Consider the following 17,048-nt stretch of genomic DNA (forward strand, 5'->3'; position numbering starts at 1 on the left):
AGTATTAAGTTGAAGTAGAGTATAATGCTGTAATACATTCTTCTAGATGCATTACATAATGACTGGAAAACTAGATGTACTGTAGCGTAATTACATGGCTATATTGTATTAAACCATGCAATATATTGGTAAAACGTGTTACATAAACACGCCAAGCCGAAGCTTATCAAAATGACGGTTTGCTATGGTGATCCATCAACATCGGTAAACCATCGTCTTCTTTGCCGTCTGTTTCATCTATACTTAGTCTCACTTCGACATTACCGGCGACGATGGCCGCCACGCAAAAGCTTTATCCGCGCGGAACAGTGAAGCGTATTGTTAAAGCCCAGTCGAATCGCAACGTGAGCAAGAATGCTGATATACTGGTAAGTACTCAGAGTAGCCAGAAAAGCGGCAATCATGGTTAGTAACTTGCTGCTTTCACTATTTCATAGATCTTCCTGGACTACATGCTTTTCATGCAAGAGTGAGTGATTGTCGTTATTCTCCAGTCCTCTTGCTATGTACGCGCCACAAGTTGGAAGATAATATGCAGAAGACTGGCAACGAATGCGACGATGAATTCGATACTAAAGGATCCTTTTAGATTGGTACGTGAAGCATCAATTCGCTCGCGCAAAGCTGGTGACAAAACCATTGGCCCGAATTCTGTCCGAAAGGTGACCGAGGTACGTTTCTCATTCATTACTGCGTCTGTGGTTCCTTTAGCTCTTTTTTCTCACTATCATGCTCTTCCCCTAGAGGACATTACGCAAGTTTAAGGGTTGATCATACAATGCCATTTCATGCACTGTGCATATCCCTGAATTACCTCACGAGAAACCATGAGAGGCAGAGTACAAGATACCGTGGCTGGGTTATTATTGTTTTAGCATTGAGCATGGGAATAGGTACTACTATGGCGCTTAGTTTTTTCCTCTCCCTGTTTGGTCATATCAAGTTTGGACAAGAATGAGGGATGTGGAGGCGTTACCAAGGAGTTTATTCTTATGATACCCCAATGTATTTGTTCCAATGACGACCTATTCCGACTCACGTCAGGCACACACACGCCTCTCCCGGGTCTAATTGACTTTAGAGCGAAATAATCCCTAAAAAGACGCACATGCACCCCCAAGGCTGCAGCCATTGACTCGGTAGCTGCGTGTCTACTGGCTGAGCGTTGTTCTGGGTGCTTTGTTGAGCTGCACGCAACAGAAGCGGCCTGGGGTTCGGAAGAGTTCCACCCGCATCTCTCGCACCGCCAGCTTTCTTTTTCATCTTCGAACACCTCTGCTCTCTAGCTCTTCTTCCAACACGTCTTTAATTCATCCTTGATCCTTTTTGTATTAAATTACTCAAAGTCTCCCTTCTATTTCCTTCTCTATATCAAGCCTTTATATCCTCAACACTGTTTCTATCGCGTCCACTCACTTCTAGGGAAACTCACCAAAGACGTCATCCCTCAGCATCATGGCTGCCGCTTCTGTCAATAACAGTAACCCTCAGGCACAGCCCGAGTCACCCTCGGAGAAACCCAAGCAAAACCATATTTCTACCCTTTCGGTTAGTTCGAAATTAGATGGAGCGACTGCCAACGGCGTGGACAGCATTGACAGTCCGTACTTCAAAGAACTGCAAAGGCTCGTCATTTCCAACTGAAGTTTTGCGCATTCGCACTTTGATATGGAGCTAACAATACGCTTATAGGAGCTTGCGCAATACTCTGAAGAAGCTGGTCAGTGACCACGCCCCAGACTCCCCTCATGTGTCCCTTACCGCTCACATCACCTTGCATAGAATGCGACCGCTAAAGTTGATACCATCGTTGCCGAGAATCCCGGAAAATCCCTTGATGACCTGGTTGCCGAGAAGAAGATCAATGCCGACCAAAAGGCGCAGGCATTGAAGAAGCCCGCTCTGCAAGCCACCATCGCTCAGATTGAAGAGCAGATCACCAACTACAAGGAATTTGCTGCCCAGTACGAGCAACGCCTGGCCACCCAGCAGGCCGAGTTAGAGAAGGCCCATAAAGAGGAATTGGACGCAATTCAGGAGAAAGCTGTGTCTGAGGCCAACAAAGCGAGTCAGATTGACTTGAGACAGCACCTGCTTAGCTTGAGCAAATTTCTCTGTACTGCTGCCACCATGAGACGCTCTGGCGACGAAACCTCCAGTCTGACTCGTGCCTTTGAAGGTGTTCTATACCAGGTTTATGGAGGGTCGCACGAGGCCGTCACTTCGATGTTAAAGCTAATTGATGGTGTGGATGAAAAGGTTGTCAGTGTTGAAGGGGAGGCACTGGAGATCAGCTGTAAGGCAACTACCTCCAGCCCCAATGTCCCAGCTACTCGTTGCTAACACCTCTGGTCCATTAGATAAGAAAGTGAAACAAACTTCCGAAGAACATGCCCCCGCAACCGAAGAAGTAGGCACGGATGCTGCTCCTGAATCGGATCCTACTTTGGCCAATGCCGGTTACACTGAGGCCCAGGATTCTTCTTATGACACCGGGACCCCCGCTGCGAGCGAGCCCACCAATGTTGTATCCCAGCCCGAGCAGGTCACTCCACCAGCACAGACGCTCGTTGGCAATGCCGCTAACCCTGTTGCCGAGGCTGGCTGGAATCCCAGGACTGGCGATTCTCTTGCCTCGTCGGCGAATACCGATGGCTGGGTTGAAGTGCCACGTGACCCGACCGAGACTGATACTGGCCTTGAGGCTACCCCTGTGGCTGCTGACACGGGCGTCAACAATGTGACTGCAGAAGAGACCACGGACAATGGTGCTGAGAATATCACTGTGCCTAAATCGCAAGGCGGAGACGGTTTCGAAGCAGTCGTGCATCATCAGAGACAGCCTAGTTCCCGTGGTCGTGGCCGTGGCGGCCGTGGACGTGACGGGTTTCGGGGACGCGGCCGTGGCGATTTCAGAGGTCGTGGTAGAGGTCGTGGCGGTCGCGGACGTGGCGGACCTAATGGCAACATCGTCACACCTCCTACCGGATCTCAGTAAATGATACGCTTCAATTGTCAGTGAGCCTACCGCCTAGGTCGGGATAGGCTGTCTATGAGAGTCTCACCAGTTCCTATGCTTTCTGCTTTACTATACACCAGACTTCTCTGACACTGCTTCTTGGGTTCCCTCAAAGTCTCTCCTTTCTCACTGCGGCCATTGTGGACTTCTGCATTCTCTATCTGTCTTGCTATTCCTATCTAATAGGTTATGGGTAACGGTGGTGTTACGGGTCACGAAAGCGACGAATCTTCTGAAATGATTACAACAAGGGGTCGGAAGGCTGAGGAAAGAGACTTTGGCTAATGTCTTTACAAGTCTTCTTGACTTCACGTCTCTTTCTTTTGGAAGATGAACTCCAAAAGTCAGTTCCTGGTTGTACATGTCTTGCATCTTTGAGCGTGCATGGTATATTGCTCTTTAATCTCTTCTCTTCCACTCCCCCCCACCTTCCTTCTCGTGGGCAGTTCAGCTGTCACGGCTGCGCTTTTAACTAGCCAACACTCTTCTTCTGTATTTTATTTTCTAATTTTGTTTGCGGATGGGGACGATGGCTGGACCGTTGGACGTAGTAGTGATTGGACGGAGATTGGCTGTTGACAGCCTGAGAAGATGCGTTTATGGGTGAAAGTGCGACTGGACCTGAGTTTCAGTGTAGTAAAATTGCAGTCAGTTAATGGGACCAGCGGCAAATATCACTGTACAAGTTGTTTGAATCATTACAAGTGATTCTATGCCCTTTGTAGTATAGTTATTTCGCCGATCATGCAAGTGTACTATGTACGTAGTTATGTTTAATGTAGTTAATGTGGTAACTAGTAGTTAGTTACGAGAGTAATAACCAACGAATGTAACCGGTAAGCGAGCGGTCATTGTAAGCCAGCGGCTATTCGCTGTATTCTATATCAAATAAGTCCTTTTTATTACTCAGATATCTCTACAACCAGAGATAATTAAGATATAAAATTTAGATATAACATATAAAATATAATAGATTATAAATTTAATATTAAATATTATAGCTATATTTATACTATTCTTAAACTTTTCTTAAATTCTTAGATTATTATAGCTTATAGATAATGAGATATTCAGATAGTATATAGAATACAGAGCTGCGCAGGGTACTTCAAGTAGTATACACAGGGTCCTTACCGAATACGTTAACTCACCGATTACATAAGTCGAGGGAGCAGGGCATTAGTTAACTAACTAGTTAACTAACCAACCTAGGTAACTAACTAGTTATATCTGGATTCATCTGTTTTGGACCGGTCATCCCCCAGCTGTTTGGGATCCTGAAACCTTCATGTTGGATTCCTTCTTCTTCTTCTTCTTCTTCTTCTTCTTCTTCTTCTTCTTCTTCTTCTCCTTCTCCTTCTCCTTCTCCCTTTCTTTCTTGCTTTTCATTTACCCATAGACTTGGCCCTTTCCCTTTTCTATTGTTCATTCACATCCATCAATCGTTATGGCGCTAGCCGCTGACCAGCGAAAGAAGATCCTCAAGGTCTTGATGACATCTTTGCTTCTGGATTTGGTACCTATCCCTCAATTTCTGTTCACCTGACTGCGCTGTCTTAACCATCTTCTTCTTTCAGATATCCTTCACCTTCATTCTACCGCTATTTCCTTCCTTATTGACTTTCTACCGCAACGAAGACCCTTCCCCCACGTCTCTCTTGAATCAGATATTTCACTACCTAAACGCTTACAAGAACGCTTTCGCCAAAACAATTGACTCCCGCTATGATATCATCCTTTTAGGAGGCGCCCTGGGCTCGCTCTTCTCTTTCCTCCAGGCTCTTGCCGCCCCTTTCATTGGGCGTCTCTCCGACAAATATGGCCGCAGGCCGGCGCTTCTATGCTCAATGGCGGGCAATACCCTTAGCGTCGCGCTCTGGGTTGCTGCCACAGACTTTCGCACCTTTGTTGCAAGTCGCATTGTTGGAGGCCTTAGTGAAGGCAATGTGCAACTGGCTAATGCTATAGCCACTGATATTAGCGATACCAGCCAGAGGGGCTCGACCATGGCCTTAGTGGGCGCTTGCTTTAGCATTGCATTTACTTGCGGCCCAGTGTTGGGGGCAGCTCTTTCCAACATTACGACCGTAGCTGCGAATCCGTTTGCAACAGCTGCGGGCATGTCGCTTCTTCTGGTCATCGTCGAGACACTCTATCTGTACCTCTGCCTTCCGGAAACGCACCCCCGTCTTACCAAGCTCACCCAAGCTACGCCGCAGCCCAACGGTAACAAGTCTGCGAGCAGTGATACAAGTCGTTCAACATCGCGCGTGCATACTAATAACCCTGCCATGCTCAATCTGATCCATTTTCTCTTTCTCCTTCCTTTTTCGGGCTTGGAGTTTTCCCTTCCCTTCCTGACCGCGACATTCTACGCCGGGCACAAAGCAAGCCCATCCGCGCTAAATGGCCGTCTCTTGTCCATGATGGGTCTCATTGCATCCTTGCTTCAGGGTACCGTGGTACGACGCTTGCCTCCCCTCATTACTGTCCGCGCGGGTGTGGTAGCTTGCACCATTTCGTTCTTCCTTCTTGCTCGTGTTTCTTCCCTACCCGGGCTATACGCTGCGAGCGGATTCCTAGCCATCACAAGCGCTACTGTTGTAACCGGGTTGAATAGTCTTGGGAGCTTCGAAGCACGAGAAGGAGAGCGCGGCGCTGTGCTGGGCCGGTTGAGAAGCTGGGGACAAGTGGGCCGCGCAACGGGGCCTTTACTCTTCTGTTCACTCTTTTGGTGGGTTGGCCGCGAGATTGCCTATACCACTGGAGGATTGCTGATGCTTGCTGTTTGCGTGGGAGTGTTCACGACATTGAGGTCGCCTCCTATTGCACCTGCAGCTCAAAAGAAGAAATGAGGATGAGGTTTGAACGTCGCCACCGGCCTTGTTACTAGTATATATAGGCATATACGTCGATGACATATCGCCTGGTTGTGAACTTGTACAATATGCCGATAGGCTTCATGGATTTATTGCTCGGCTCACTGCTGGCTCAGTGGCCGGGATTGTCTGTTCTGGCAGTGATTTCACTTCATAGAGAAGAAACTCAATAGCTTCACTGAGAACTGGAAACAAGCGCAGAATTTTTCAGTTGGTGCTGGGTATAAGATACACAATGATGACAAAAAAAATACATTGTAAAGTAGGGAGTTTCTGTTAATTGAGTCACGATAGCCACGCCATCATCGAGATTGACGCTCGATAACCCTGTTAACCTTGTAAGCATTATGTTGGATGCGCCGCATGGTCGGCGTGGATACCCTTAGTATCACACAGTTCTGAGTTTGGCTTTGGCCACAGTCACTCTAATAGATAGGGATAGGCATCCTACATCTACGATCGGCGATGTAAGCAATATGTGTCCGTTGAATGCCAACGATAACCCTGATAGTTCTGCATCGCCAAACCAGGTCCAGTCGCAGGCTCTAAAGATCCTCTCGCTTTCCCGATTAACCAGTCGGTCAACGTTACGAACTTTGCCGTTCGTTCCCAGCCAGTGGCATCATCCGCATGTTCAATAGTATGTGACGAGATGCGTCCCTCCTCGTCAAATGAGAAAATAAAAAGCCCGGTAAACTGTTCCTCCTTGGATAGTGGAAAGATTGGAGCGTCGCCACCCAACAACACACTCAAACCTTTATTGGTCCCATCCTTGGCCGACGAAAGGCGACCGTTTCCCTGCGATGCAATGCGGTCTCTCTCTTTCATTGATCTAGTGGCGGCCGACGCCTCAGAATGGTGGTCCTCGCCCCGGGGTTCGGTCTTCCACCGTACAACTAGTCGTTCGTCTCCGCACTCATTGCCCCTAAATTGTTCCGGATCCAGGACTGTTCCGGCGCGAACAATGCGCTCACTTAGTACTTGTAGTCGAACATTTCCCACCAAAGGTAAGCTGCTCCAAGCCACCGGTACGGTCCACAGGGCAGCACGGTAGAGGGTCCTTCCTTTTACAGTGGGAAGATGTGGGTGCGTCGACGGAAAGAGGTGGAGAGTGACGCTAGGAGATAGGATCTTAGGAGGCAGGGGATTGATAAGAAGGGTGGGTAGGAGAGGAGAAAGGGTTCGAAGCGCTGCCGGAGGTTGAGGCCATGGTAAGCATGTGGATCAAAAGATCATATAACGTACATCGCCTGCACAAAACTTACTTCTTCCCAATTTCAGGACCCGTTCATCCGGTGGTTTACGGTCACTGATGGAGTTTCCGTTCAGCCCGTCCGACACCGACGGTCGAAACCGCGTTTGTGAGAAAAGTGTTGGGGACAAGGGTGCCAACCAGGGTTCGTTCGGGATGGCATGACGTGAGGAAGCCAGAGGGTGTGTGACGGGTGAGAAGAAGTGTTGGCGAGACCTAGCAAGAGAACCTGGCCCATTCCACGCATTCCTGATGGTGGCGATGTATGGAGCTGCGGGCATAGGGACTGGTTTCTGCATCACGGAGGAAAGCGTTCCGTCTCACACATTGAAAAGAATGATATTGAAGGTTATTAAAGGGGAAAATAAGAAGAGAAGTCCAGGCTGCACCAGACGACAGCAGCCTTTGTTAAGCCATGAGTTGTTGAAGGTACATACCTGATGGTGAGGGAAAAGGCCCAGACTGATAGGTATCTTTCCCTTCCGCGGATGACGTCGCGGCCCACAGAACATCAACTGGCCAGCCCAACTTCCCAAGAAGAATCTACATGCGGTGGAACGTATCACGCCAGATCAATAGATTAATAAATGGTATCGACTCAGCTCACAATACGCATAACAAAGTGATTATCAAGCTAGTTCATCGTCATCCCCTTCCCTCATGTGCCTTCTCTCCGCCAATTCCCGGATTTTATCTTCCAACACGCCCCGGCCGTATCGCTCTGCGACCTTGACAGCAGCCTCAATCATCTTGCCATTGCGGTCCTTCATCATATGGACTAACTCCAAAGCCTTCATTCCCCGCTCTTCTCCTTCTCGGCATTCAACTGCTAACATCTGCAAGAGGATCTTATCCAACTCGAGTTCTTTCCTAGCCAACTCAGCACGCTGAGTCGACGTGGCATTTGTAGATCCTAGAAGATCTTGAAAGAGTGAAAGCATAACGCTGCCACGAATAAAGGCTTCTTCAAATTTCCCACCATCACTCTGTATAAGCCCTTCTTCCCCGACTCCTTTTCCTGGCGTTTCAGATATTGGAATCCGGAAATCGAATTCACTGAGCAAAGGGCGAGGGAAGTATGGGTATCGATCGCCTCCTTTCAGAATGATGCAATGAAATTTGTCCTGTGCGACTGCAACAGGCCAATACGTTTCCTCTTTGCGACCGCTTGCAAGTCGCTCCATTTGCGTGGTATCGAGGAGTGGAACCCAGCGAGCTTGGCCAGGGTTACGCCAGTGTTGTAGAATAAGGAGGACACCCTCAGAATCGTAAATACATGGGTCCTGCATCTAAGTTAGCATCTGCAGAATGAGAAGTCCTACCTTGGGATCCACTCACCCCCGTGTCTGAGAAGAAAACACTCTGCAGTTCTGCGCCTTCGGGGAGTGCTACAATATCCTCGTTTTGACAAATTTCATCCCTTTTCACATTCTCGACAGAATACCGCAAGGTTGCCGTGCGGCCGTCGCTTCCTACGGGACCGTTCCCAATAGTCATAACATAGTCCCTCCATGCAACGCATGCCACCGCTGGGCTCTTCTGCCTGTACACCTTGAACGGTGTTCCAAATAATGTATAAACACGAACATAATCTTTTGTCGTTACGACGACGATATAAGAATCACTGAGTGCCAATGCTTTCACCAAGTCAGCAACGAAATGAAGGGTGGCCAGTTGTGCTTCTACCTCTGATGAGTTCTCCCCTGGGCAGTTGTGTCCGCCAGTCCGCTCTCGTGGTCCATGTTTCATGGGGACGATAGAATATGGTGGCAGGATTATCATCTGTGGGGTTATTGGAGAAGAGAGTTCCGTGCTCATCTAGGTCCAGTGAGCAAGATTTCATCAGAGCCATACGTTCATTCGACTTACTGAGACACGCGCGATCGTAGAGGTACGGATCGGTAAAGTGGAAGTCACGGTAGAGTTCTCGATCGTAAAATTCTACCGTCACCGTATTATGGGTCTCTTGGTCAACGGTCCAAACACAACCCGTCAGATTTAGGCCTAGCCGAGTCAATTAGTATGTCACTAGGAGCTAACTGTGAATATTTGAGATGCATACAGAGATACCGTCTGTTACCTCGCCATGGGGTACTGCCAGGCTGAAGCGACGGGTGGGTTTTAGGTTTGGAGTAAGAGGTTAAAAGCCGCTTCTCAGCATGGCCATCGATCTCGTCCAAATGTTGATTTGTCCGCTTGCCAAATGCATTAATGCCTTCCGCGTATCCAGCGCCATCATCGTCGTCGACGAAGTCCTCCATCCCTTGGTCGGAGCCAAGGATATCATCAAGAGTGTCAGGAGTACCTGCTCGCCGCTCGATCGACTCCTTCGATCTGTTCGTTAATGGTCGTGTCACATTGTCAGATATTTCCGCTAAAGGCCCTGGAAAGATCGGTGCTGCCTGAAGCGGCTTCTGGAGCAACGGCTGGTGTTCGCTTGAGACAATCCCATCATATATGAATAGCTCTCCATCCGATGTTGTGAACGATAAAGAATTATTAAAAGGGTGCCAGGCAAGATTAATCACGTTCGAAAAGTCGTATCTCTGTAGTACCTTTTGTGTCTTGGTTTCCCATAGCAGGACTTGACCATCCGCACCTGCAGTCGCCAGAAGTGCGCCATTCGGGGACCAGCTGATTGCTGTAACATCGCCATTGTGGCCGCCAGAGAAGATCTTCTCCTTCTTCCACTCGCTCGTGGAGAAAATTGCAATATCCCTGGTGGCTTCTGCAGCTGCAAATGCCGTCCCATCTGGATGCCATACCACCCTCGATGTTGCTTCGTCCTCTGGCTCAAGCCTTCGGATAGCTCCATCAAGTTTCCGTACGAGTTCCGGCTCCTCAGCGACCAATGAATAAATGTACAGTATACCGTCTGTACACGATACCGTGAGATACCGCCCGCTTGGATCGAAGGTGACATGTTTCGTTCCCTTAGCTTGTTCCCGAAGATACTTCACTTTGGTCATATCCTCAATCTTGACGATCTTCACCGTGAGTTCACTGTACCAAAATCAGTCATCTAGGTCTCCCAGAGCTACTGCGCACAGACTACTAACTCGCTTGCCACTGCAGCCCATTCACCATCATTTGAGACCGCTATGTCTCGCACGGGTAACGCACATCGAACAAGCAAGTTTTCCATTCGACCAGACTCAATCTCATACTGCCAAACGGTACCATCCTCCGCTCCCATGATGAAGGACTCGTTCTGCAATAGTCTTTAGCATCTTACCAACTTCATCCTGAGGCCTACATAACATACTGTAGCACCGATTCCCATGTGTCCATCAACGCCCTCGTCAACAGTCTTTGGTTCGCCATCTTGCCCAACAGTGTAAATTCGAATCGCAGAGTTAGAGCCACCAGTGATAACGCAACGGCCGTTCGGGGTGTATGCCAAAACTGTGGTCCCGGGGGTATCTAAATTTGTTCCCAAATCAGCTACGCCGTCCATACTGAAGGTCAAGATATATACAGACTTACGGGCTGGTCTGCCCCTAGGACGGATGGCGTCCGACGCCATTGCAGAGATAAGGCAGGTATGAAAATAGAGTTACCTGGAATTGAACATAACAACACATTCAGAAATATCAATCCGACATATCTGTCAAAATGAGCGCAGATCGTAGTCTATCCTAACAACGCAGGTTACTTACCGAGTACGGTTGGGCTTTGGGTTATTGTCCGACGCGCAGGGACGCGTCCCGCGCGCGCAATGTCCAATAACCCAAATTAGTACTGTTCAAGGGCTTAGGGCATGATGTTAGGGCCCAAAAGAAATCATCTCCCGCCGCAACTTCGCATGACCAAAATATAACATACCACACGCAGACTACGATGGCTTCCAAAGATTTTTTAAAAGCTCCTTAACAAATAGTGAGAAACGCCACCTATTGCCTGAGCGTAAGAGTCTTGTCGCAATCTAAGCCTTTATCAGCATATTTTTGTGGCAAATCGATAAACTACTAGATAGATGCAATGCAGCAAAATGGGTAAGCGGAAGATAAATGATAGTACGGACTACCAGTCAATCTACACGCTTCAAGTGATCGGACACAAATCATTTCCTTGGTGCTCGTACTCGTGAAATTCCACAGGAGCGTACTAGTGGGGTGCGATAAAAAGCTTTGTGCACGCTGATAGTAGAAAACTTACTTTCTAAGTTGTTATCGAGCTGGAAACCACGATTAGCAGCTTCCGTGAGTTGTGCGATATTCGAACGACTGGAATCAACCCCTAAATATGTGTTGATAATGTCTACAAAAGGACAGGTGAACACATCCTCGGAATATTTTCATACTGCTTCAACAAAGACTTATCCAGGAAAACAGAAAATAATGTGTTCCCCCCAATATGCAAGCCAATCCTTGCTGGAGACCAAAACTCGACAAGAGGGTACAGGGAAACGTCATACCCTCATGGTATATATTGTTTTACACCATTTCTGTCGGTCACGTGTTCCCGAAGTGATTTCGTCGAATAGTGACAGCAATGGTTCCAAGACACTAACGATAAGGTGGTCAAGTTCCATGTTAGTGTTTTCTAGTGGAAATCCATGAAACTCGGGTATTTTGCCAGCGTCTTTAGTTGTTAATACTAGTAGTTTCGTGTCCATTGATCTATATGTGGTTGTGGTCAGCCTAAGACTCGGATTCTCCCATCACTAACGCACGATTCCTGTCCATCATAGATGCATTAAGGGCCATCATCACCCTTTACAAAAACAGCCATAGGCAGGGCAACATAGTATCTTCCTTCCCTTATGCAAGCCACTACGTACATAGGCATGGAGATAAAATCTGGCCAACGGTGGTATGACCTACCCACTTCGTGACTGTCGACGTTTCACGGTGTATTTCTCTATTATCATTATTATCATCACACACGCGCTATTATACGTACTCTAATGTCATTTTCGGGCAAATAAGCGCCACTAGAGTGCCTATGCCTTGGGACTGTAAACCGACTGCCATCGATCGGTTCAATGTCCCACATGGCGATCATTGCGGCAGTGAAAGCCAAAAGCTGCCTCTCCGCAAAAGTTCGCCCCTTACATCCAGACACACCTCCGCCAAATGGTTGAATTGTGTGCATGTCTGCCTTCTTTTCCCCGGTTTCCGGGTCAGTTATGATAAACCTCAGTGGATCAAACTGGCTGGGGTTAGAGAAATACCGAGAGTCGTTCTGGAGCACTCCATGATGGAGTATAAGACTCTCGCCTTTATAGATTTTGTATATATGGGGGTTTGCCCCATCACTGTTTGCAACGTCTTCGTTGGATTCTGTGATGGTCAAGTCGGATGTGAGTTCTCGGAATGACATGTCTGCTGAATCCAAACGAAGTGTTTCGTAGAAACTGGCCTTCAATAGGGGGCAAGAGTTCAACAAGCCTTCGAGATTAAAAGAGATTCTAGGTGGTTCTTCGAAAGGGAAGCCAGTTTCCTCCCTACTTGGCCTGTGAGCCTTCACGTAAGGAAAGATTTCCTTTCGAATCTCTTCTAGGAGGATGGGATCATTGTAAAGACGGACAAGGTACCAAAAGGCGATGTTTGAAGAGTTAACATTCATCGCCCAGATCAAAGACAAATGCCCGGGTGCGCTGGACCTTGGTGAGAGCCCCAAGTTCTTGGACATCCGGATGCGTTGTTTCAGAGGCTCTGAAACATCTTCGAGGTCACGGAATTTCACGCCAGGGTCTACCCCATCATCCCACTGGAGAAATGCTTGATGGTAGGCGGCAAGAGAGTTCAGTATCCGATCACGAGCAGCATACGCTGCAGGCACACCAGGAATTGGTGCCCAACGAGGTACACCAATTGCCAGAAGGGGGAAGCGATTGTCCAGCACCCAAACATCATCAAGCAAATTGGGAAAGACTTCTAGAATTGCTTGACCCATGAGGGTAGTGGTTGTAATGTTCCCGATGAAGCCCCTGACAAGGTCAAACAGGTTTGCCTCGCAAGCGGGCTTGTCACGGTTGTTATCGATAACTTCGACATCGCTCCCACGCTCCCACAGCGTTTGATCAACTACGCTCCGGCAGAAGGTGACGAAATTTGGAATCTCGCGTTTCAAAAGCTGAATAGTAGTTTCGGAAGCTTCCGTTATAAATGGTTCTCGCATGAGCAGATTGGGAAGCTTGTGATGAAATGATTGGTAGTCAGTAGTATTCAGGTCTCGCAGTGAACCCAGATCATCACCAAATGCCTTCAGCGCACGGTTGACTAGAGGAGCTGATGATGTGGCTTTGGATTGCACGATAGATTTCATCATGGATGGCGACACAATAGTATTGTGCTTTGTGCCACCCATGTAGATTCCAAACACTGGTGCATTCATATAATCTCTATAGCGCCAATCAGATCACATGGGGCTAATTCTGTGGCTTATATGGATACTAACCTGGTTTTTTCCGTGAAGTTTACGTGGTCCCATATAAAAGAAAGACTATGACCTAGCCAAGGAAACCAATACGGCAGCGTCTTCACTGATTGCGGTTGTTCAGTCTTACTGTCGACACGACTCTGGAATCCACTGATGATACGTGTTGCAATACAGCAAAAGACCAGGACGGCTGCCAACAATAGCCATACCAGCTCCGATGAGCCACTCCAGGCATTTGGGATCAGACCATCAGGGGAGAATTCATACTTTCCCATTTTCTTTCCCTTAAAGACAAAAGGAAAAATAAACCAAATAAACAATCGGTCCAGCGGGAAATGCAGAGATATAGACAGGGCGAAGCACAGACCCAGCAGACCACACGGGGCCAAAGAATAGAAGAGGAACAAGTACTTTTCGAGAGAAGCCCACCTTTAAAGCAAAGGATGACTTGAAGGTCGTTGAGAGTACGAAATCTAATGAAGAGTGATAGGGAAAACTTAGGAGTAAATGCTAGATAGACTCTCCCGGTAAGACGTGATACATGATACAGTAACATTACAGCTTACTCAGCTGGAGGCCACCCCATAAATAATTCCATTTGTTGCATATCACTATTTATGTCTGCAAAGGGGTCAAGCGAGAAGCAAAAGAAAATAATGAAGAAAAGTGCAGCCACCACCGTTATAGAAGCCCGGCGGTACTAGAAAGGCAGGTATAGAAAGAGTCGTTTCAATGTCCTCTACGGAGGATCATCTGGAGGAACGCACTCTCAGTCTCGTACCTGCTAATCTTGTTTTGCGAATTATATACTTTTTGTAAGAGCCACTGGATTCTTGAGGTTAGCTCTCGAGGCTGTTTTGGCAGCGATCCAAGCAAACGTAGCTCTTCTTCATATTTCCCAATGCTTTTATTCTCCTTATTAATCAACTGTGACAAAACCTCGAGGTCCAGTCGACTACTGAGAGTCTTATTCTCAGTTAACTTTTTGAAAACGGCTCGATAAACCGGTTTGCCAGGCTTGACCGTCTCAGGGCAGCCGTTGATAGAGCCGACAGAGATAAGTTCTGCCTGCTCAAGAGCTTGAAGCGCAGCCTCGCCGTTTTCCTTGAAAAGGTCTGAGAGAAGGACTTGGTTGTATGGCAGGCTACCTTCCTTGCTATTCGCCAGCATCTTGATCAAATGCCAGACCTGCTCGTGGCTCCATAGGGCCTCAGTATTCGTATTCAAGATAAACATCTTGAGTATTTCAGATGTTGACTGCTCTACGATGCGGTTGACCGCGCCTTTTGCATTCGTTAGCTATGTATCAGGTCAGTCGAAGCGGCTTACCTACCACTGGGAGTTTCTCCCGCTTCTATACGATGTGCCATGAATTCGAGATCAGTCACCCGGCCTCCCAATATCTCAATACAACTGTCTAGGTCTTCTAAACATTCCTTGCTTCTAGATGGCTTGTCTCCCATCCCTGCTTCATCGGCCAAATGGTTGAGTACAAACCTCCTGCCGACTTCAAGGGAGCAATCGCCCAAGGAAATTGTTCGAAAGACCGAGCTCGGTAGAGCCTTGCTCAGAGGTTTAGCAAAGGAAACATCGGTAGTTAGGAAGATAACGTGTGCAATATTGGTGTTTGTTAATCCAGCGGCCCATTCGGTGATCTTGTCATAGACGACATCGTCATCGGAAGCATTGTGCAGGAAATTATCAATAACCACCACTGGCCGGAGCTCGGGATGAGCTTCCAGATACTCCTCGTCTGTGAGATGTGCATCCTTATCGTTCTTTTTCCTGCTATCTAAGGTGACTCCCTTCAGAGCAGTGGCAGTGCTCTGCCAGATATTGCTGAGTTGCGCATCCAATGTTTCGGAGAATCCCGCTTTGGTACCAATCATGCCCTGTGCAGCTAGATCGATGAAGCTACTAATGCTGTTCATCCAGGAGAACACTGGCCAGTAGCCTACTTGCCCAGCTGCCCGTGCAATTTTTGCAGTGTCACCCCTGGCGTCCTGTATCTGCTTGCAATCAATGACTACCTTGTATTTGTAGTTCTCAAGAGCTTGGTCCAAAACAAGTTCCCGTTTCCCAGAACCCCGAGGACCGTGTATGATGATGAAGGTCTCCATATTCTCCGTAAGCCAAGATTGCAGTTGAGAAATATCCCCTTGACGATCCTCCCAAATCGCGGTGAGCCCACGAGGATCAGACGCCACACCACCCAAGCCAATGATGTTGGCCTTACTAACCTCCTTGCGAATCCACCCCAGAACACCATTCTCTTCGGCCTGGAGCGTTGCCTTTATCTTCATCTTTATAAAGAAGGTACGGATGGGGTCGAAAACAGTCACAGTGATAGCCGCGATGAGGGCAGCGACGGCAGGGATTACTATCCTTGGATGGCTCAAGATCCAGTCCTTAATCATTGACATTTTGATCTTCCGCTCATAGTTAATCTTTAACCTTGTGCCAGACTTCCCGCCACCTTCTTGCTCTGGGATTGTGAATCCGTGCATACAGTTTTTGGCCGTAACCGCGAACTTGGGACGAGCAAATTCTACGTAGGCGTACCGTGGTAGGATTTTGGAATCGGACGGTTGCCTTTCAATATCTCTCAGCTTCCCATAGCTGCGGAACAGCGAGTACAAAGATTCCGTAGTAGGATCATTTGCTAAATCATTAGCGCTCCCCGGCAGGAACTCAACTCTCAGCCGAGGGCTCGGTATGCGATATAAATCCTCTACCCATGGTCTTCCAAGGACGCGGGAAACCTTGACCTGCTGGAAAGGATTGAACCAAGGTCGAATAGGGTGTTTCTCAAGATGATCCTTTACAGCCGCCTCGATATCAGTGTCTTTAACCCCGTCGTTCTGAGTGTATTTCACAAGTGCACCGCCTTCTCTGTAGCGCGGAACGACCTCTTTGATCTCAACTTGTAGCTCATGGGGAAAGACACGACGTATTATGCGTAGGGGCTCAGACGCTGCGAGGTGCGGTCTGTCAATTCGTTTCAAGGCCTCTTCGTACGATCGACTTGCGCGGAGAGGCCCTTCCAAGACCCATTGCAGTTTCGGGGGGAAAATGTCTGTTATAGTTCAAATTTAGCTTGCGATACTACTATTAGGGAATTCAACTTCAAGATTCTATACTATTGACAAACAGTAACCCCTCATTTTCCTTCACATCAATATGTCCCGTCTCGAGATACGAAGCATGCGATGCGCTACTGAGGCGAGCGAGCGAGGGCTTTGCGACAAACAGTGAGGGAGGTGGCCCCCTCCAGCGCAAGGATGTCTGATAGATTTGGGGTATTGCCACTGGGAATGATTTTCGCATCTTTATTGTTGTCGCCATTGAGATGGTAGAGCCATTGTTGAGGAAGTCGATATTGATCAACATCAAGCTTGGTCTTGAGTATGACGTAGATGACCGTATAATAAATACACTGCGGGACAGCCGCATTCCGCACCCGACCTGGTTAAGTGTCCCTGGTATTGTCATTTCATGTAACTATGAAATT

The 17,048-nt window shown here is 47.9% G+C and overlaps 6 protein-coding genes across 6 annotated transcripts; 3 read left to right on the forward strand and 3 right to left on the reverse strand.

Annotated features, from left to right (window-relative positions):
- The first annotated feature begins 149 nt into the window (after positions 1-149).
- On the forward strand, positions 150-818 carry BDV38DRAFT_169379 (uncharacterized protein). Its single transcript, XM_032051933.1, has 3 exons — positions 150-368; positions 438-469; positions 590-818. Exons 1-3 carry the CDS (start codon positions 273-275, stop codon positions 762-764), a joined length of 303 nt encoding a protein of 100 aa, XP_031910107.1. The 5' UTR covers positions 150-272; the 3' UTR covers positions 765-818.
- Positions 819-1,294: 476 nt separating this feature from the next.
- On the forward strand, positions 1,295-3,072 carry BDV38DRAFT_169375 (uncharacterized protein). The gene is made up of 4 exons (XM_032051932.1): positions 1,295-1,625; positions 1,693-1,720; positions 1,783-2,296; positions 2,361-3,072. The coding sequence occupies exons 1-4, from the start codon at positions 1,456-1,458 to the stop codon at positions 2,996-2,998; spliced, it is 1,350 nt and encodes a 449-aa protein (XP_031910108.1). The 5' UTR covers positions 1,295-1,455; the 3' UTR covers positions 2,999-3,072.
- A 1,394-nt stretch (positions 3,073-4,466) lies between these two features.
- BDV38DRAFT_286236 (putative tetracycline transporter) lies at positions 4,467-5,874 on the forward strand (the record flags this gene model as incomplete). The annotated part of the gene is made up of 2 exons (XM_032060626.1): positions 4,467-4,535; positions 4,597-5,874. 2 exons carry the CDS (start codon positions 4,467-4,469, stop codon positions 5,872-5,874), a joined length of 1,347 nt encoding a protein of 448 aa, XP_031910109.1.
- A 477-nt stretch (positions 5,875-6,351) lies between these two features.
- Positions 6,352-7,431, reverse strand: BDV38DRAFT_273861 (uncharacterized protein; the record flags this gene model as incomplete). The annotated part of the gene is made up of 2 exons (XM_032057745.1): positions 6,352-7,088; positions 7,164-7,431. 2 exons carry the CDS (start codon positions 7,429-7,431, stop codon positions 6,352-6,354), a joined length of 1,005 nt encoding a protein of 334 aa, XP_031910110.1.
- Positions 7,432-7,779: 348 nt separating this feature from the next.
- Positions 7,780-10,676, reverse strand: BDV38DRAFT_286238 (WD40 repeat domain-containing protein; the record flags this gene model as incomplete). The annotated part of the gene is made up of 8 exons (XM_032060627.1): positions 7,780-8,433; positions 8,489-8,787; positions 8,837-8,968; positions 9,020-9,154; positions 9,213-10,153; positions 10,210-10,361; positions 10,416-10,573; positions 10,637-10,676. 8 exons carry the CDS (start codon positions 10,674-10,676, stop codon positions 7,780-7,782), a joined length of 2,511 nt encoding a protein of 836 aa, XP_031910111.1.
- Positions 10,677-12,031: 1,355 nt separating this feature from the next.
- On the reverse strand, positions 12,032-16,864 carry yme2 (putative RNA12 protein; the record flags this gene model as incomplete). The annotated part of the gene is made up of 6 exons (XM_032057746.1): positions 12,032-13,499; positions 13,556-13,727; positions 14,281-14,820; positions 14,871-16,525; positions 16,556-16,613; positions 16,678-16,864. 6 exons carry the CDS (start codon positions 16,862-16,864, stop codon positions 12,032-12,034), a joined length of 4,080 nt encoding a protein of 1,359 aa, XP_031910112.1.
- Between the last annotated feature and the right edge of the window lie 184 nt (positions 16,865-17,048).

Source organism: Aspergillus pseudotamarii (assembly GCF_009193445.1).
Source record: "Aspergillus pseudotamarii strain CBS 117625 unplaced genomic scaffold BDV38scaffold_58, whole genome shotgun sequence".
NCBI lineage: Eukaryota > Fungi > Ascomycota > Eurotiomycetes > Eurotiales > Aspergillaceae > Aspergillus > Aspergillus pseudotamarii.

Coding starts and splice junctions, on each gene's coding strand:
- BDV38DRAFT_169379 (XM_032051933.1), top strand. CDS start 273: ATGGCCGCCACGCAAAAGCTTTATCCGCGCGGAACAGTGAAGCGTATT. Junction 369..437: donor GCAAGAATGCTGATATACTG/GTAAGTACTCAG, acceptor ACTATTTCATAG/ATCTTCCTGGACTACATGCT. Junction 470..589: donor TACATGCTTTTCATGCAAGA/GTGAGTGATTGT, acceptor GGATCCTTTTAG/ATTGGTACGTGAAGCATCAA.
- BDV38DRAFT_169375 (XM_032051932.1), top strand. CDS start 1,456: ATGGCTGCCGCTTCTGTCAATAACAGTAACCCTCAGGCACAGCCCGAG. Junction 1,721..1,782: donor GCAATACTCTGAAGAAGCTG/GTCAGTGACCAC, acceptor CACCTTGCATAG/AATGCGACCGCTAAAGTTGA. Junction 2,297..2,360: donor GGAGGCACTGGAGATCAGCT/GTAAGGCAACTA, acceptor CTGGTCCATTAG/ATAAGAAAGTGAAACAAACT.